At 48.5% G+C, this 20,718-nt stretch overlaps 1 protein-coding gene and 1 pseudogene across 1 annotated transcript in view; one reads left to right on the top strand and one right to left on the bottom strand.

Annotated features, from left to right (window-relative positions):
- SUMO3 (small ubiquitin-like modifier 3) overlaps nucleotides 1-519 on the bottom strand; it is a 9,039-nt gene extending 8,520 nt beyond the window's left edge. The window contains exon 1 of the mRNA XM_027857453.1: nucleotides 378-519. Coding sequence (XP_027713254.1) covers nucleotides 378-398 — 21 coding nt within the window. The 5' untranslated portion in view covers nucleotides 399-519. The remainder of the gene's footprint in view (nucleotides 1-377) is intronic.
- Nucleotides 520-4,941: 4,422 nt separating this feature from the next.
- LOC114039600 lies at nucleotides 4,942-6,054 on the top strand (annotated as a pseudogene).
- The last annotated feature ends 14,664 nt before the right edge of the window (nucleotides 6,055-20,718 follow it).

Here is a 20,718-nt window from a genome sequence, read left to right on the forward strand (position 1 = left end):
GAGGGGAGGAGGGAGGAGGGGAGGAGGGAGGAGGGGAGGAAGGAGGGAGGACGGAGGGCGGGAGGAGGGAGGGGAGGAGGGAGAGAAGAGGGGCAGGGTGAGCATGCCCCGCCCTCTCCAGGCATCAGGGAGGGGAGCAAGGAAGAAGTAGAAAAGGCCAGGAGAGACAGAGGAGCACCAGAGGGGGGCAGGGCCGAGAGGAAGATGGAGGAGGAGGGGGAGGGGCAAGAGAGGGGGAGGGGAGGAGGAGGGAAAGGAAGAAGGCGGAGGGGGAGGGGGGGGGGGGGAGGAGGGGGGGGGGAGGGCGGGGGGGGGGGGGGGGGGGCCCCCCCCGCCGGGCCAGCCCCGCCCCCCCCCGCGCCCATCCCCCCTCGCACCTTGGGCTTCTCCTCGGACATGGCTCGCCGGGGCCGGGGGACCTCACTCCCTCACTCGCTCGGGGTTCGGGGCTGCTCGGGCCGCGCTCTCTCCCTCTCTCCGCTCCCTTGCTCCCGTCGCTCCCGCCGCCGCTCGGGGACGCGCTTCCCCCTCGCGAATCCCGCGCTTCCCATTGGCCGAGGACGGCGTCACGTGGCGCCGCGCGCTCCCGATGCGCGCCCCCGCCCGCCGCTGCCCCTCGGGCGCGCGCCTCCTAACCCCGGGGCCCGCGAGGCCGTTGGAGGGAGACGCGTCACGGCACGGCACGTGACCAGGCCCCGCCCCTTCCCAACCCCAAGCGGAGGCTTATGTGTGCGCGCGCGCGCGCGCGCGGCCCCCGAGCCCCGCCTTCTCCCCCCACGTGACCCAACCGGGAGGCGAGGCCGCAGCGGCGGGTCGGGCCGTGGGGCGCTGAGTGCGCAGGCGTACACGCTCCCTCAATTCCCTAACCGATACAAAGTAGCTGAGGCGGCCCGAGGAGGGAGGGGCACAAGAGCCAGACACCCCTCCCCCACCCCGCCTCCCGCGGTCGGCGCTGGTGAAGCTGCGCCTGCCTACAGAGGTAGCGCGTGCGCGTTTTCGAGAGTGCGTATGCTCTGGACGGGTATACGTGTGTGTTGTGTGTCTGTGTGCTGTGTGTGCGCGTGCGCGCGTGCGTGCCTGCGGGGCGCCCAAGCCGAAGCCACCCCTGGCCGCAGGGAACTTCAAATTGCCAGGGAGTGGTCACCCCCAAATAACCAGGGGAAAGAGTGATCCATGGGTAGTCAGAGCCCCAGTCCGCTCCAGAAACCCTAGCCAGCTCGGGACGCCTGGAGGCGCTTGGCCAAGCGTAAGCATGCAAGCAGCGCCTGAGCCCGCATCCTAGACCTAGGCCTAGAGCTACCGATCCAATAGCAAAGTATTTAATTAAGACACAGCCAAGGGGCAGCGAGGTGGCGCAGTGGATAGAGCGCTGGCCCTGGAGGCAGGAGGACCTAAGTTCAAGTCCGACCTCAGATACATGACACTTACTAGATGTGTGACCGTGGGCAAGTCACTTAACCCCATTGCCTAACAACAAAAAAAAAAAAGCCAGCCAGTAAACGATCACACGGGGGAAGAGGGCAGCAGTAATACTGTCGGCTGCCCACAAAAGCATAACCTCCTGGAGGCACCAGCGGAGAAATGACCAGGGCCCAGGGTTTCAGTCCTGGCATGCAGATTTACCGTGGCCTCACCCCTGAGGGGGTTAGGGTTAGGGACACGATTCCCAGCCTCCCCAGTGAACTTGGTAGCCTCAGCACCGTCCGAGGGCACCCAAGGCCATCTGCTGCGCCTTCTCCGCCACGGTTCCGGCTCCCTGTGAGCCCCAGCTAGCCCTCGCCTCCTGACCCTGAGCTGCAAGGGCCGGGCTCCAGGGCTCACAGAACTCGGAGGTTCTGGCCTTGCCCTCCAATTCCCGGCCTCAGCCGTCATGGGCAGGGAGGTCAGATAACGCAGTGCTGGGGCCCCTCCTCCCTAAACCTCGGGCAATCGTGCTTGCCTTGTGCCCAGCTAGCCCTCGGGAAGGAAACCCCGCCAGGGCTGGAGAGATGGACGGCCAGCAGGTCCCGGAACGTCGAAGCCTACGAAGAGCGGCTTGCAGAAGCCTGGCCAATGCTGAAACCTCAGTATCTTTGGGCGCCCGCATGCCAACGGCATCTTGGGGTGGGGGGGCTCACAGCAGCCCATCCCCTGCAGCTTCAGGGCCCCCACGCCCATGCCCAGGCCTTCCTCCAGCTCTCTGCCCATTGCGTGGACCCCGGAGGGGCACCATCAGGTGCCGCCCATCTTTTGGCTTGACCGCTCCGGCCCTCCGTGTAACTCCGCAGACCCTTCAGACCCTTCAGAGAATGGTATTTCATGCTTCCCCAGCACACAGCACCATCAGCAAATAATGATTTTTTAAAATTTTTGTTCATTTTGAGCTTCAATACAGAAAGACCAAAAAAAGGAACATTTCCGTATACACAGCACGACATAGAAAGAGGACTCAATATAAAACCATGACTTCCCATTTCACCAGTTACTTTTTTTGGGGGGGGGGTCAGGCAATCAGGGTTAAGTGACTTGCCCAGGGTCACACAGCTAGTAAGTGTTATATGTCTGAGGTCGAATTTGAACTCAGGTCCTCCTGACTCCAAGCTTTATCCATTGTGCCACCTAGCTGCCTCCAACTATTTACTTTTTTGAAAAACTCTAAGTCCTATGCATTATTTTCAAAACTATCTTGTTTTTCTGTGCTGAGTTTTCTTTTGTTTCCTGCTGTGTGTGTGTATGCATAAAACCATACTGTGCATACTTCTATTTATCAGTTCTTTCTCTGGAGGGGGATAGCATTTTCCTTCATAGGTCCTTTGGAGTTGATCTGAGTATTTATAAGACTCAGAATGACTTAGTCCTTCAAAGTTGTTCTTCTACAATGTTGCTATTATGTCTACAACGTCCTCTTGGTTCTGCTCATTTCGCTCTTCATTGTTTCCTGCAAGTCTTTCCACGTTCATCATTTTCTTACAGCACAGCAGGATTCCATCACAATCGTATACTACAGATCCTTTAGCCGTTCCCCAATTCATGGGCATCCCCTCAATTTCTGGTTCTTTGCCACCACAAAGAGAGCTGCTGTCAATATTTGAGAACGTGTAAGTTCTTTTCCTTTCTCCTTGATCACCTCGGGGAACACACCTAGTAGTGGCATTGCTGGGTCAAAGTTTTCTAACTCTTTGGGCATAATTTGAGATTGTTGCAATTCCTCCAACAATGAATTAGTGTCCCAATTTTTCCACATCTCCTCCAACATTTGTCACTTTCCCATCTATCATTTTAACCAATCTGATAGGTATAAGATGATATTGCAAGGTTGTTTTAACTTGCATTTCTCTAATCAATGATTTAGAACATTTTTTCATATGACTATATATAGTTTTGATTTCTTCATCAGAAAATTGCCTGTTCATATTCTTTGACCATTTATCGATTGGGGAATGACTTGTATTCTTAGATATTTGACAAAGTTCTTTATATATTTGAGATATGAAACCTTTATCTGAGAAACTGTCTATTAAAATGTCCTCTCAATTTTCTGTTTTCCTTCTAATCTTGGCCACATTGGTTTTATTGGTACAAAACCCTTTTTATTTAACGTAATCAAAATTAGCCATTTTGTACATCACAATGCTTTCTATCTCTTGTATATTAATAAATCATTGTCCTATCCATAAGTCTGATAGGTAATATGTTGCGTGTTCTTCTAATTTTCTTATAATAGCTCCCTTTATACCTAGGTCATGTGTTCATTTTGACCTTATCTTGGTAACTGATGTAAGATATTGGTGTGTGCTCGATTTTTACCAAATTGCTTTCTAGCTTTCCCAATAATTTTTACCAAATACTGAATTCTTTTTTTTTTAATCAATTAATTTATTTTTAGTTTTCAACATTCACTTCCATAAGCTTTGGAGTTTCAAATTTTCTCCCCCTCCCTCCCCAAGATGACATGCAATCTGATATAGGCTCTACATATACACTCATATTAAATATATTTTCACATTAGTCATGTTGTAAAGAATTAGAACCAAGGGGAGGAACCACAAGAAAGAAGAAACAAAACAGAACAGAAGGGGGAAAAAAGAGCAAATAGTATGCTTCCATCTGCATTCAGATTCCAGAGTTCTTTCTCTGAATGTGGATAGCATTTTCCATGATGAGGCTTTTGGAGATGTCTTAGATCCCTGCATTGCTGAGAAGAGCTAAGTCTATCACGGTTAGTCATTGCACAACGTGGCTGTTACTGCGTATGATGTTCTCCTGGTTCTGCTCACTTCACTCAGCATCAATCCATACGAGTCTTTCCAGGTTTTTCTGAAATCTGCCTGCTCATTATTTCTTATGGAACAATAGTATTCCATCATAATCATATACCACAACTTGTTCAGTCATTCTCCAATGAATGAGCATCCCCTCAATTTCCAATTCTTGGCCACCACAGAAAGAGCTGCTATTATGACCTCTTTGGGATACAGCCCTAGAAGTGCTATTGCTGGGTCAAAGGGTATGCACAGTTTTAGAGCCCTTTGGTCATAGTTCCAAATTGTTCTCCAAAATGGTTGAATCATTTCACAACTCCACCAACAATGCATTAGTGTTCCAATTTTCCCACAGCTTCTCCAACATTTATCATTCTCCTGTTTTGTCATGTTGGCCATTCTGACAGGTGTGATGTGGTACCTCAGAGTTGTTTTGATTTGCATTTCTCTAATCAATAGTGATTTAGAGCATTTTTTCACATAACTATAGATGGCTTTAATTTCTTCATCTGTGAATTGCCTGTTCATATCTTTGACCATTTATCAATTGGGGAATGACTTGTATTCTTATAAATTTGACCTAGTTCGAGCTGTGAGCTCTTCTACCCAGCATGCTCTTGCCTCCCCCCTGCCTCCAGGCGCTGCACCACCTCCTCTCTCTTAAGGATTTGAACTGGCCACTTCAAAGTTTGCCACGGATGATGGTATTTCTGCTCTCTTTGTTGACAATGGCGCTGGAATGTGCAAAGCTGGCTTTGCAGGAGACGATGCCCCTCGGGCTGTTTTCCCTTCCATTGTTGGGTGCCCCAGACATCAGGGTGTGATGGTGGGTTTGGGCCAGAAAGACAGCTGCGTGGGCGATGAGGCTCAGAGCAAGAGAGGTATTCTGACCCTAAAGTACCCCACTGAACATGGTATTGTCACCAACTTGGATGACATAGAGAAGATCTGGCATCATGCTTTCTACAGTGAGCTCTGTGTGGCCCCTGAAAAGCACGCTGTGATGCTTACAGAAGCCCCCAGAGCCCCGAAGCCAACAGAGAGAAGATGACTCAGATTATGTCTGAGACCTTCAACACCTCAGACCTGCATGTTGCCATCCAGCTCTGCTGTCCCTGCATGCCTCTGGTCATACCACTGGTATTGTGATGGACTCTGGCAATGGTGTGGCCCACACTGTGCCCATCTATGAAGGTTATGCCCTTCCTCACGCCATCCTCCGTCTGGATTTGACTGGCCGTGATCTGACAGACTATCTCATGAAGATCCTGACCGAGAGAGGGTACAGTTTCACTACCACAACTGAGAGAGAAATCGTGCGTGACATCAAGGAGAAGCTGTGTTATGTTGCCCTAGACTTTGAGCAGGAGATGGCCACTGCTGCATGTAGCTCCTCTCTGGAAAGGAGCTATGAGCTCCCTGATGGTCAGGCTATCACCATTGGCAACAAGAGGTTCCGATGCCCAGAAGCTCTCTTCCAGCCCTCTTTCTTAGGTAAGGAATCCTGTGGAATCCACGAAACTACCTTCAACTCAATCATGAAGTGTGATGTTGACACCCGTAAGGATTTGTATGCCGTATTGCCTGGTGGGACCACCATGTACCTAGGCATTGCTGACAGGATGCAGAAGGAGATTACGGCCCTAGTGCCCGGCACAATGAAAATCAAGATCGCTGCCCCACTGAGCGAGAATACTCTGTCTGGATTGCAGGCTCCATCCTGGCGGGTCTTTCCACCTTCCAGCCGATGTGGATCAGCAAGCAGGAGTATGATGAATCTGGGCCTTCCATTGTCCACCACAAATACTTCTAAATGGACTGTTGGTGCGTTGTTTTATTTTTTTTATTTTTTTTTTTGTCAAAGGATGAGACATGATAATTGCCCCCCCTCCCAAAAAAAGAGATGGGATTGGCATGGCTTTATTTGGTTTTGCGGTTTTATTTGGCGCTTGACTCAGGATTTAAACACTGGAGCGGCGAAGGGGATGAGCAGTCTAAGTATGCTGGAGGCAAACAGCCCCAAAGTTCTACAGGCGTCTTCAGGACTCTGATTGTACATTTGGTTTTAAATAATCATTCCAAATATTGTATCATGCATTGTTACAGAATCGCAAGCCTCCCTGAAGGCTGTCCTCTGCTAGAGCAAAGGAGCTAGGTAACACAGATCCAGATGGGGAGGGGGGAGGGGGGGAAGGTACTAATATTGCTTTACATGTAAATTATGTGATCCTTTAAAAAAAACTTTTTGTGTCTTCCACCTTAATACTTGTTCCTTTTTTTTAAATTGTCAACCATAATGAATGGCCCCCTAAATTCCCTCACTGCCCCCAACACAGATGTGAATGAAGACTTTACGGTCTCCCTGTGAGTTTTATGAGACTGGTGCCAGTACTTGGGGGAGGGGAGGTGCTTTACCTGTACCAGTTCAAATAAAAGTGCACATGTTAAAGAAAAAAAAAAAAACAAATTTGACCTCGTTCTCTATATATTTTAGAAATGAGGCCCTTGTTAGAAACACTGGTTGTAAAAATTCTTGCCCAGTTTTCTGCTTCCCTCCTAATCTTGATTGCATTGGCTTTGTTTGTGCAAAATCCTTTCAATTTAATGTAATCAAAATTATCCATTTTGCATTTCATAATGTTCTCTATCTCCTGTTTGGTCATAAATTCTTCTGTTCTCCATAAATCTGACAGGTAAACTATTCCTTGCTCTACCAGTTTGCTTATAGTTATTGGCCTTTATATCTAAATCGTGTACCCATTTTTATTTTATTTTGGTATAGGGTGTAAGATGTTGGTCTATGCCTAGTTTCTGTCATACTCTTTTCCAATTTTCCCAGCAGTTTTTGACAAATAGTGAGTTCTTATCCCAGACTGGGGCAAATACTTTTAAATTCTTATCCCAAAAGCTTAGATCTTTACATTTGTCAAACACAAGGTTCCTATAACCATTTGCTACTGTGGATTGTATGTCTACTCTATTCCAATGATCTGCCTTCCTATTTCTTAGCCAGTACCAGATAGTTTTGATAATTACTGCCGGATGATATAGTTTAAGATCTGCTACTGCTAAACCTCCTTCTTTTTCATTTTTTAAAATTAATTCCTTTGATATTCTTGACCTTTGGTTCTTCCAAATGAATTTTGTTATTATTTTTTCTAGCTTAGTAAAATAATTTTTTTGTAATTTAGTTGGTACAGCATGAATAAATAGATTAATTTAGGTAAATTTGTCAAATAATAGTATTAAAAAGACAGGCCTTTCATTCCCCAACTGATAAATGGTCAAAGGATATGGATAGACAGCTTTCGGAGGAAAAAACTTAAGCCATATGAAAAAATGCTCCAAATTACTAATAATTAAAGGAATGCAAATTGAAACAACTTTGAGGTTCCACTTCACACCCATCAGCTTGGCAAAATTGGCAAAAGAATAAATGACAAATATTAGGGAAGGTATGGGGAAACAGGTATGCTAATACATCCTCAGTGGAGCTGTGAACTGGTCCAGCCATTCTGCACTGCAGTTTAGAACAATAGCCAAATCAGTCAGTCAATACACATTTATTAAGCACTTACTATGTGCCAGGCACAGTGCTAAGCACTGGGGATACAAAGAGAAGCAAAAGGACAGTTCCTGCCTGCCCTCAAGTTGCTCACAATCTCATAGGGGAGAAAATGAACAAAAGTATGTACAAAGAAGCTCTAGACAGGATAAGGTTGTTGGTCCTTTGTTTGGAAGAGAACCAGTGACATCACCAGTGATTCTTGACTCGTGCGTGAATTGGATCAAGGGGAGGCAGAGCCGCACACAGTCAGTCCTCAGCCTCACTCTCTATTCCATTGTCGTCAAAGTCCAGTGGCAGAACACAGGCCGGGAGGACACAATGGCCCAGGATGCAGAGGACAACCTTGATGTCTGACCAAGCTCTCAGCACCCCACTGCGCCTGCTTCAGCTACCTTCATGGCCCTTGGAACAAAGTGTTCTCATCCGCCCATTCCTGGGGGGAAGTCTTCACATGCTGGGGGCAGACACCCCCAACTCACCAGAAGGTTTGAGATCCATCAGTTACCCCCACATCTGCTGAGATGGTTTACCAGGGTGTGGCTGCCATGCTTACTTCAGCTTCTTGGAGCCACAAAGGTGATAAGCAGCCCTGAAAGGGGCTTGGGAGCCCTCCCACCAAAAGTACTGGTCCTCCCTTGAACACCCCATATGGGATAAACAGGAAATCATTAACAGGAGGCAGCGCTAGAATGAAGAGGGGTTAGGGAAGGCTTTCTGTAGAAGGTGAGATTTTAGATGGGATGTCAGGGAAGCCAGGGAGGTCAGTGTTTGGAGCAGAGGAGGAAAGCGTTCCAGGCAGGACAGCCAGAGAGAATGCCGGGAGCCCAGACATGGACACAGTCAGAGGCAGTGGGGGCCGGCACCAGGGTGGGGTCAGCATCAGAGGAGGGAAGGGGGTACATTCAAGAAATGTTGCAAAGGTGAGATCGACAGGCCTTGGAACAGACTGGCTACAGGAGAGGGGAATGAGAGAGAGTGAGGAGTTCAGGATGTCTGCTGGGTTGTGAGCCTGGTGAATGAACGTGCAGCTCAAGATGTCTGAAAGGCAGTTGGAGAGGTAAGACTGGAGCTCGGCAGAGAGTCTGGGGCAGGAAAGGTCAATCCGAGAATCATCTGAATAGACGGTCATTAAATCCATGGGAGCTGAGGAGATCCCCAAGGAAAGCAGTCTGGAGGGAGAGGAGGAGGGGGCCCAGGACAGAACCCGAGGGACGCCTGTGGTTAGAGGGCATGATCAGGAGGGGGATCCAGCAAAGGAGGGAGAGCAGGAGCGGTCAGGGAGGGAGGAGGAGAACCAGGAGATAGCGTGCGGTGACCCTAGAGGGATGAAAGGATCCAGGAGGAGAGAGACCTACAGCGCCCCCTGTAGAAGCAATTGTAGCCAAGCCTCTGAGAGAAGGGAATCACAGGGAGGGGAGGGAGGAGAGCTCTGTCTCTTTCCCTGCCCTCTTACTGGAGGATGGCCTCATGAGCTTGGAAGAGATCTGGACTTGTCAGTGTGCCCCCTTGTCCCCCTGCGTCTCTAGAACCACAGTGGCTGGAGGCAGGGTTAGCATCAGAAGCCAAGGACAAAGTAGAGTGAGTTTCAGGCAGGAAGCGACGCCCTCCCCAGAGAGGGCAGCTCCCAGAAGAAGACTTGCCGCCATCAGGAGTGCGGATGATATGGGCTGCTTGAGCCTACTTTGCCCTGGGCTCTCTCTGCGTGTGAGGGAGAGCAGGTCCCGTTGGTTTTTATTATCACCGACTGTTCTTTCTATACCAACTTAGCAAATGCTCATTCTAAAAACTTACTAAGACTGCAGGCTGACTGATAGCAGCTGACCACTAGTGGGGTCAGCCCACCAGTGGGGGCTCATGAGCTATCATACTAGAAACCACCTCCCACCCTCAGTCACCCCTGAACCTGGAGTGGGGGGTTGGGACAGCAGCCCCAGGGGCAAAGGGGTGAGGACAATAAAGCACACTTCCCAAACGCAGGATGGTCACAGAAAGTTGTGGTGGGGATACAGACTCCAATCCCTATCATCCTGCAATGTTTCTATTCACAGCTTCTGTGGCCCTGACATCCCGTGGACCACTTCTAACCCATCAGACTTTTCATCAGCTGAGCTGCCTTGGCCTTCTGGAGTCCCAGCTGATGAAACACCCGATATCCTGATCGCCCTCTTGTCTCCTCTGTCCCTGGCTGTCCTTGGCCTTTCCCTCTCTGACCCCTACCCCCAGGAAAGGAGGGGGTGGGGAAAGCTTCTGGCTGTGTCCATGTCTGGGCTCCGGGCATTCTCTCTGGCTGTCCTGCCTGGAACGCTTTCCTCCTCTGCTCCAAACACTGACCTCCCTGGCTTCCCTGACGTCCCATCTAAAATCTCACCTTCTACAGAAAGCCTTCCCTAACCCCTCTTCATTCTAGCGCTGCCTCCTGCTAATGATTTCCTGTTTATCCCATGTGGGGTGTTCAATGGAGGACCACCCATTTTCTAGATAAACAGGTTCCCAAGGAGTTACACCGCACACAATTCCTTCTTCTCACTTCTCTTATTCCTCATTTGCTATTGATTTTTTTATTAATTTATTTCGATTTATCAATAATCACTTCCATATGCTTTTGAGTTTTAAATTTTTCTCCCCCTCCCTCCCCACCACCCTCCCCAAGATGGCGCACAATCTGATATAGGCTATACATTTACATTCCTATTAAACATTTTCACATTAGTGATGTTGTACGTAAAAATTAAAACCAATAGGAGGAACCATCAGAAAGAGGAAACAAAACTCAACAGAAGAGAAAAAAAACAGCAATTCAACTTCCATAGGTCTTTCTTTGGGTGTGGATGGCATTTTCCATCAGGAGGCCTCTGGAGATGTCTCAGATCCTTGTATTGCTGGGAAGGGTTAAGTTTATCAATATTAGTCATCGCACAACGTGGCTGTTATTGTGTACAACGTCCTCTGGTTCTGCTCACTCCACTCAGCGTCAGACCATATGAGTCTCTCCAGGTTTTTCTGAAGTCTGCCTGTTCATCATTTCTTATAGCACAATAGTATTCCATCACATTCATATACCACACCTTGTTCAGCCATTCCCCAATGGATGGACATCCTCTCAATTTCCAATTCTTTAAACGTTTTCTTTTCTTTTTTTTTTTTAATTTTTTAGGCAATTGGGGTTAAGTGACTTGCCCAGGGTCACACAGCTAAGTAAGTGTCAAGTGTTTGGTCTGAGGTAAGATTTGAACTCAGATCCTCCTGACTTCAGGGTCAGTGCTCTATCCACTGCGCCACCTAGCTGCCCCTTTTGCTATTGATTTTAATCCTCGTTCAGCCTCCCCAGCATTTGTGTTTTCTTAAAGCTGGGTCACTCCTACAGTGACTCAGGCCTCTGCTGTCCTGTGAAATGAGGACTCTCCCCAAGGGTCTATGTGAGGAAAATGAGCAATCCTACAGCTAAGGAGAAAAATAGGGCTGTGAGCACGCTCTTCTCAGACCAGAAGAAGCAGAGCTTCGGCCCCCATCGATGGCGATGGTCTCTGTCCAGGAGCAAGCAGAAGCCCCTGTGTGGGGCATTTCAGGCCTGTCACAGCCTGAGTCCAGGCAAGCTCACAGGCTTCTTGCCCATCGCTGGCCTCCTGCACTTCACGTTCCAGCCAAACTGTCCTGTTTGCCGTTCCCTGCACCCCTCTTGCCCCACCTCGAGGCCCCTGCCAGGTCTGTCCCAAAGGTGGCCTGGCTTTCCGCCCTTGGGACCCCTGCTTCAAGGCTCAGCTCCAAAGCTACCCCACCCCACTCATTCCCTTTGTCCCTCTAGCTCAGCTTTACTTCTCTGAGGATGGACGGGCACTGTCCCCTAGGTGCCTTTGTAGCCCCAAGGCTTAGTCCGGCCCCCTCCCCCATATCCCTAGGCAATGGTCCGACCACACCCAGACCTGGGTGGCCACAACTCCCACCGTAGGGGACCCCTGTTTCTCTTCTGTTAAATGTTTACCTGTTTGGGTTCTGTGGCTATTTTGGTGCTGGTCCCCTCCAGCACCCGCCACTTGGGTTCTTTGTAGGAGACGAGCCAACTCCCACCCTTCCTGTTTCTGAAGCTGGTCCTGTGCTGAAGCCACCAAGCACCCTGAGTGCGCCTCCAACTAGAGATGTGCAAAGGTGCCAGATGGCCCAGGTCCCTGGCGCCTCTCCATTCCCTCCGGGTGCATCCCCTTCTTTCACCCTCCAGCTCCCTCCCTGGCTCTGGGCCTCTTCACCTTTCACGCCTGACCCTCCTGACTCCAGTCCCTTCCTTCTCCAAGTCAAAGTCCTCGTAAAGCACTGCTTCCTGCCCCACTCCCGCTCCCCTTGGCCATCCAGCTTTCAGTAGCTCTAAGTTTAACTGCAAATTTCTCAGCCCACCCCCAGCCTGGCTACTACGCATTTGCCCACTGCATGCACTGTGTTCCAGTTGTGCTGTCTCCTTGGAGTATACAATTCTACATCTCCCACCACCCTGTCTTTGCACAGGCTGTATCTCAGGCAGGGAAAGTGCGCCTTCCTCACCTCTGTCTCTCACAAGGCTTAGCCTCGTTCAAGGCTTTCTTTGCCTACTAAAGCTGAGCTGCTCTCTCCCTCCTTAAATGTGTGGGGACGCTTGGATTCTCTTATTAGAAGGTGATCTCCTCCAGGGAAAGGACTGTTCATTTTGACCATCCAGGGGTTTTCCACAGAGTGGTCACTTAACAAAGCCTTGTTGGCTTGGTGGCACTGATCAGGCCCTGGCCGCTGAGGAGGCCTCAGACACTGGGGGAGGCCTGGGCTGCCAAGGAAGCCATGGGTTCCACCAAGGACACCTTGGGTACCCCTGATGAGGCCAAGGGTGCTGGGTAAGGCATAGGCTTCCCAGGAGGCCTCGGACACTGGGGGAGGCCTGGGCTGCTGAGCTGGGGCGGGGGGAGGCTTTGGCAGCCTCCTCAGTTCATTCTTTCATAACTGATGCCCAGTTATCTCCTCCCCCAGTGGTCTCTTTGGGGATCTGGGCAGCCAGGACTCCCTGGGCTTCTTTCCACCCTGTCCGGCACCCCCAGGGGGTGCATAGTGCCGTGTGTGAGGCAGGGTGATCCAGTGGAAAGAGCTTTGTGTTTGTACCCTGCCTCTGAGTCACTGGGTCTCTCTGGACCTCAGTTTCCTCCTCTAAGAGTCGCCCCCCTGCCCAAGAGGTGCACTCCCCTCAGCACAGGGACTTTCTACTTCACTCAGCTCCTTGGTCAGGGGGGTTTGCTTGTTTTCCTTTTTTCACGGGGGGGGGGAGCAGTGAGCGAGAGAAAATAAATACTTGTTAATTGAAAAAAAATTAATTTAAAAGAAACAACCCCAGGAGGGTTGGACCAAACAGACTCTGGGATCTCACGGTCACCTCACACTAGGGTCAGGGGCCTCAGTGCCCGTTCACTCCAGAGTCTGAGTGGATGAGATCCGGGGGATTTCTCCATAGAACCCAAGGACTCCCAGACACCCCCTTCCAAAGGCTCCCTGCACTCCCCCTTCCTCGAACGGTGCTGTCAAATGATGGCCTGAGCTCGATGGGCCCTGGGGCCCCCATGGCCCTAACCAACTCACCCTAACCCACCCAGGGAGCTACACGACACTGGCACACCAGAACTGCTCGGAAGAGAGCAGTCACTGGCAGCCTGTGGGCAGCCCGGCCCACGCCTGGAAGCCTGCCGTCCACTTCCCATGCTCTGCCCTAGATAACCCGCAGGTACTCCTGAACATCACAGGCAAGGCCCCGCCTCCAATGTCAGCAACATTCACTAAGTGCCTACTATGTGCCAGGCACTGTGCTAAACACTGAGGACTCAATTAACAAGAAGAAAGCCCTCCCTGCCCTTGGGGAGCTTACGGGGGAGCAGGAAAGGTAAGGAAGGGTGGGCAGGGTGGACACTAGAGGGCCCCCGACGCCGGGCAGAGAAGCAGAGGCAGGGGCGGGGGACGGAGGAAGGCCTTGGGAGAGCTTGGTCCTCCACCCTCCAGGCCTCCCATCAAAGGCTCCCCTGCATTGTGGAGCTCCAGGACAGGGTCACAGAGCTGGAATGGGAGATCTCAGAGGTCATCTAATCCAGCTCCCTTTTACAGATGAGGAAAGTGAGGAAGGGGCAGCGCCTCAGGGAAGTGAAAGGCGTGCCTAAGGTCACACAGAGAGTAAGCATTCGAGGTGCCATGTGACCCCAGCTGGTTGTGAGGCACCAGACTGTCGGGAGACGTCATGAAATTCCAGGACAAGGAGCTTGAGCCTGGAGGGTTTGGGGCAGAAGGTTCACCACTTCATCCCACAGAGAGGCATGAGACAATTGGAATATCATCAGGGAGGAGGTTCAGCCGGAGTGAAGAAGCTACTCAGAGCCCCCAGGCCTGAGATGAAGGGCAAGAACATTTTAGCCAGGCCTGACAAGGGGATGTGTCACTGCCAACGAGGGGACCTTGGATGGCATGGCCCCACTCACACCAGTGACTAAACAACTCCTGGAGGGCTCTGCTCTCTTTCCAGAAGCCAGAATTTGTGGCTCTCGATTCCCTCCTGCCCAGGTGTCCCTGCAAGGCTCCTGTCAATCTATCCCAGCATCCTGCAGCCTGTTGCTATGGTGACAGGGCTGGGAGCTGAGATGCATTACAGACATTGAGATTCAGATCAGCATCCACAACACAGCCCTGGAAGTGAGCCCAAGATGTCCCAGACTGTAGTAGGCGAGTCTGACTCTTCCTGCTCCCACTCTCTCCTGTGTAGCTTCTCCCAGTCTGCTGTGGCCTGCCTGCAGGATGAGAGGGAGTGTCCTGGAGGAGCTGGTCAGACCTGTCAGAGGAGGGAGTGGAGAAGAAGGCACATCCAGGGTGGCCTGAGGTCCTTCACCCCCTCTCGTCTTCTTTCAAATACCAGCTTCACTCAAGGGCAGACCTTTCTTAGCATGAAATAGCAGCAGACACATTAGCAATGCAGCAGGTCGCCGGAGGCAACGCCAGCCATCAAGTAAAGGTTCCAGGATGGCCCCTCCCCAGTGGGCACACACACACCTGACCCCTGGGAACCAGCAGCCCAGCTGTGAAAAGATGGCTTGTTTCTCCTCTCCTCTGAAAGGAAAGAGAGAAGTGGAATCTTGGGGCAGCTAGGCGGCGCAGTGGATAGAGCACTGGCCCTGGACTCAGGAGGACATGAGTTCAAATCTGGCCTCAGACACAAAACACTCACTAGCTGTGTGAGCCTGGGCAAGTCACTTAAACCCATTGCCTAACCAAAAAAAAGAGAGAGAAGTGGAATCTCACGAGGAGGGAGTGGTGTGCTTGGGAGGATGTGACAGAAGATGGGGGCGGGAGGGTGTCTCCTGGGGGATCAGGGCCACCACTCCTCCTGCTGCTACTATCATGGGGCTGAACCACAGACTCCACATGGACCACAGCTGTCTTTGCTAAGAACCACGATGAAATCCTGTCTCTCTTCCTCTCTCCTCTCTTTCTCTCTCCCCCTCCCTCTCTCTTTCTCTGTCCCTCCATCCCTCCCCCTCCCCCCATTTCTTTCTCTTTCTCTCTCCCTCCCTCCCTTCTCTCTCCTTTATGGTTTCTCTCTTTCTCCCCCTCTCTTTCTCTCTCTCCCCCTCTTTTTCTCCCTCCCTATCTCTGTTTCTTTGTCTGTCCCCCTATTCTTCTCTTTTCCTCCCTTCCTTTTTGTCTCTCTCTCTTCCCTCCCTCCCTCTCTGTTTCTATCTCTCTCACCACTGGTACAGGGGGAGGGGGAGGGGAGGTGTCTGCCCCAAAGCTTGTCTTTCTTTCTTTAAAAAGTTTATGTTTTCAGCCTCAGACACATAACACTCACTAGCTGTGTGACCCTGGGCAAGTCACTTAACCCCAATTGCCTAGCCAAAAATAAGAAGTTTATGTTTTTAAATTGCTGTTCACCTAGTCTTTGCTTACTGGTGTTAAGAAAAAACCATGACTCACCTAAAGCATTAGTGGCCTGGATGTACTTGGTCTAGACAAGGACAGTAAAAAGCGAGGGGAGGTGGGGCAGCTAGGTGGCACGTGGATAGAGCACTGGCCCTGAAGTCAGAAGGACCCGAGTTCAAATCCGGCCTCATACCAAACACTTGACACTTACTAGCTGTGTGACCCTGGGCAAGTCACTTAACCCCAATTGCCTGACAAACAACAAAAAAAAAGTGAGGGGAGGCTCAGGGTCAGGGTCTGCCCCCACCCCCAGAGGTTTTCCTGGCTAGGGGCTCAGACAAAGCAATGAGACTTTATCGATGAGCATCATTATAACTTCCTCAAAGCAAAGGAAAGATAAAGCTTCCTCAGTCGGGATATTATGGATTCCCTGGGGAAGGAATGAGCTAAGCATCAATGCTAGGGGGAAAAAAGGCTGGATGAGGGGAGCTGCCTCTTAGGTCCAACCAAGGCAGCTGGTCACTCCCACTCTCTTATTAGCCCCTATGTTAAATTCCCCCATGTAGTTTTTTTTTTTTAGGCAATTGGGGTTCAGTGAGGGCCCAGGGTCACGTAGCTAGTAAGTGTCTGAGCCCTATGTTAAATTCAAAGGACCCATCTACACACTCAGGAGGAGCAGTGAAGAGTGAAGGTCATGTCCCCAGAATGTCTGAATAAATGAATGAAGAAGGAACAGCGTTTCTTGATTTCTTACTAAGTTCAAAGTCTTATGCTAAGCACTGAGGATATGCACAGGAGCTCACATTGGAATGGTGAAGACAAGCCCCAGAGATGGAAAGGCCCAGGGGCCCTTATGATGCTGAAGCCAAGCAGAGGTGAAGGCCTATTCTTAGGCATCATTTCCACAAATAAAACCACACCCACTTGTGATGTGGGGCCATGGTTGGTGCCCAGGACTGGGGTGATGAGAACTTTCTTCTCCCGGTCTTCAGCAGTCACTGAGGGGACACCGCCAAGTCTCGTCTCTATATGCATTGATCTCTGGGTGGCGGCTGAGGGGGGTGGGGCAGAAACAGGGTTGACGGTCTGGGGAACCACTTTCTGTGGCTCCTGAACTTGGGTCTGGGGGTGGTGGTGGTGGTAGCTGAGATGGTTTGATAGCCTGGCCCAAAGTGTGACCCTAGGGGCCAAATAGAAGAATTAGATTTCCTGAAAAATATCAGGAGAAGCAAGAGGAAAGCCATGTCTTGAGTGGTGGAAAAATAAGAACAATGACATTAGCTGACATTTACAGGACACGCAAAGGTTTGCAAAGCCCTGGGTCCATCTTCTCTCCCTCGATCCTCTGGACAACTCTGGGTGAGGTGGGCTAGGATTATCCCTATTTTACAGATGGGAAATGAAACTCAGAAAGGTGGATGGAACTCAAGTTGGAATTTTAAGGCTGAAAGGGACCTCAGAGTTCACCTTTTTCAATCTCCTCATTTTATATTTGAGGAAACTGAGATCCAGGGAGGAAAGAGGACTTGTCTGGCCAGTGGCTGCCTCTCAGGGAAATTGGATTGCAAATTCCATCAAAAAAAATTCATTTTGAAAGGCAGAACCAAGATGGCAGAGAAAGGCAGGGACTCACCTGAGTATTCCCAAATCCCCCTCCACACAACTTTAGATAACACCTCATATTGATTTCTAGAGTGGCAGCAGCAAAAAAAAAGACAGGATGAAACAATATTCCAGCCCAAGACAACTTAAAAGGTTGGCTGGAAAGTTTTGTCTCACTGGGGTGAGAATGGAGCACAGTCTAATGCAGGTCACACCTGGCAAGCCAGCAGCAGGTCTCAGGGGGTGACTGTATCTGCCAGAGCTCTCAGCCCACAGACAGGAAGGGAGCTGGACAGCTGGTCAGAAGGAAATGACACAGGGACCTTTGCTCGCACTGGGTGCAGGACTCTGTTGCATTGCCCATATGCAGTTCCAGGTCACAGTTCCAGGGCATGGAGGAGCACTAGCACACCAGAGCTTACAGCAACAGGAAAGCAGGGTCCTAGTTCTGGGGTGGAAAAGAGTACTTGTGGTTACTCATAGACAAGAGCACAGGCCAGGAGAACAGTGGCCTCACCTCTCCTTAGATCATCCCAATTGGAAGAACTGAAAACTCACAGACTCCCCCAGAACTAGCTCTGAAAATAGCAGCATGAAAAACCTGAAGCTTGGGACAGTACCCCCCTCCACCCTGGGAGCAGAGCCCAATTTTAACATAAAGTTAAAAGTCAAGAAATAGGCTGGAAAAATGAGCAAACAACAACAACAACAAAATAAGAACCTGACCACAGAAAATTAATATGGTGACAGAGAAAATAAAAACACAAACTCAAAAGAAGAAAATAAAGTCCAAACAGCTACATCCAAGGCTTCAAAGAAAAATGTGAATTGGTCTCAGGCATTAAACCCCCCCCCAAAAAAAATCCTGGAAAAGCTCAAAGAAGGGTTTAAAAAATCAAATAAGAGAGGTAGAGGAAAAAATAGGAAAATAAATGAGAGTGATGCAAGAAAATCATAAAAGAGAGAGTCAACAGCTTGGTTTAGAAAAAAAAGCACAAAAATACTGAAGAATTCCTTAAAAATTAGAATTGGGTAAGTGGCAGCTAATGACTCCATAAGATATTAAGAAACAATAAAACAAAGTTTATTACAAGGGGAAAAAAAGAAGAAAATGTGAAATGGTGCATCAGAAAAACAATTGATCTGTAAAATAGATTGAGGAGAGATAATTTTAATTATTGGACTACCTGAAAGCTATGATGAAAAAAAAAAAAGTCTATACATCATATTTCAAGAAATTATCAAGGAAAACTGCCCCAATATTCTAGAACCAGAGGGTTAAAATAGGAATGGAAAGAATCCATTGAACACCTCCTGAAAGAGATCCCAAAATGAAAACTCCCAGGAATATTATAACCAAATTTCCAAGCTCCCAGGCAAAGGAGAAAATATTGCATGTGGCCAAAAAGAAATAATTCAAAGGGATAACACAAGATATGGCAGCTTCTACATGAAAGGATCAGAGGGCTTGGAATATGGTATTCCAGAGGGTAAAGGAGCTAGGATTACAACCAAAAATCACCTACTCAGCAAAACTGAGTGTAATCCTTTGGGGGAAAATGTATATTCAATGACACAGAGGACTTTCAATCATTCTTGATGAAAAGACAGGAGCTGAATAGAAAATTTGACTTTGAAATACAAGACTCAAGAGAAGCATAAAAAGTTAAACAGGAAAGAGAAATCATAAGGGACTTAAAAAGGTTAAACTGTTTACATTCCTACATGAGAAAATGATACTTGTAACTCCTAAGAACTTTCTCAGTTAGAAAGAGTATACATAGGCATTAGACATGGGTGTGAGTTGACTAGAATGGGATGATATCCAAAAAAATAAAATGAAGGGGCAAGAAAGAGGGATGCACTGTGAAAAAGGGAGAGGGAGAAATAGAATGGGGTAAATTATCTCACATAAAAGAGGCAGGAAAGAGCTTTAACAGTGGAAGGTAGTGGTGGGCAAATGTTTCAATCTTACTTTCATTGGAATTGACTCAAAGAGGGAATAACACATACACTCAGTAGGATACAGAAATCTATCTTACCCTACAGAAAAGTAGGAGGGGAGGAGGATAAGAGAAGGAAGGGTGTGAGAGAAAGGAGGGCAGATTGGGAGAGGCAGTGGTCAGAAGCAAAATACTTTTGAGGAGGTACAGGGTGAAAGGAGAGCAACAGAGAAAAGGATAAATGGGAAAAATAGGACGAAAACTGCTGAGAAAACTGGAAAATAGTATGGCAGAAACTAGGCATAGACCAACATCTCACACCATATACCAAGATAAGTTCAAAATGGGTACATGATTTATACATAAAGGGTGATATCAAATTAGAGGATAATGGAATAGTTTATCTGTCATATTTATAGATAAGGGAAAAATTTATGACCAAAAAAGAAATAGAGTTTTATTAGATAGAAAATGGATAATTTCAATTACATTAAATCAAAAAAGTTTCACACAAACATAACCAATGTATCAGGGATTAGAAGGAAAACAAAAATTGGGGGGAGAATTTTTACAGTAAATTTCTTTGATAAAGGCCTCATTTCTCAAATACATAGAGAACTGAGTCAAATTTATAAGAATACAAACCATTTCCCAATTGACAAACAGTCAAAGGATATAAACAGGCAGTTTTCAGAAGAAAAAATCAAAGCTATCTATAGTCAAATGAAAACAATCCTAAATTACTATTGATTAGACAAAGGCAAATGAAAACAACTCATACCTATCAAATTGGCTAATATGACAGAAAAGGAAAATGACAAATGTTGGAAAGGATGTGGGAAAACTGGGACACTAATGCATTGCTGGTGGAGTTGTGAACTGATCCAACCATTCTGGAGAGCAATATGGAACTATGCCCAAAGGGCTATAAAACTGTGCATACCCTCTGTCCCAGCAATACCATTACTAGGTCTGTCTCCCCATCCCCCCCCCAAAAAAGAAAGAAAAATGAAAAAGACCTATATGTATAAAGATATTTATAGTAGCTCTTTTTGTGGTGATAAAGAATTGGAAAATTGAGGGGATATCCATCAATCGGGGAATGGCTGAACAAGTTGTGGTATATGATTATGATGGAATTTTGTTATTCAGTCATTTCAGTTGTGTCTGACTCTTTGTGACCCTGTTTAGGGTTTTCTTGGCAAAGATATTGGAGTAGTTTGCCATTTTCTTTTCCATCTCATTTTACAGATGAGGAAACTGAGGCAACCAGGGTTAAATGATTTGGCCAGGGTCACACAGGTAGTACATATCTGAGGCTGGATTTGAACTCAGGAAGATCAGTCTTCCTGACTCCAGGCCTGGCACTTTATCCACTGTGCCACCTAGCTGCCCCGTGATGGAAACTATTGTGTTATAAGAAATGATGAGGAGGATGCTTTCAGAAAAACCTGGAAAGATT

Source organism: Vombatus ursinus, unplaced genomic scaffold (assembly GCF_900497805.2).
Source record: "Vombatus ursinus unplaced genomic scaffold, bare-nosed wombat genome assembly UNPS02012147.1, whole genome shotgun sequence".
Taxonomy (NCBI): Eukaryota; Metazoa; Chordata; class Mammalia; order Diprotodontia; family Vombatidae; genus Vombatus; species Vombatus ursinus.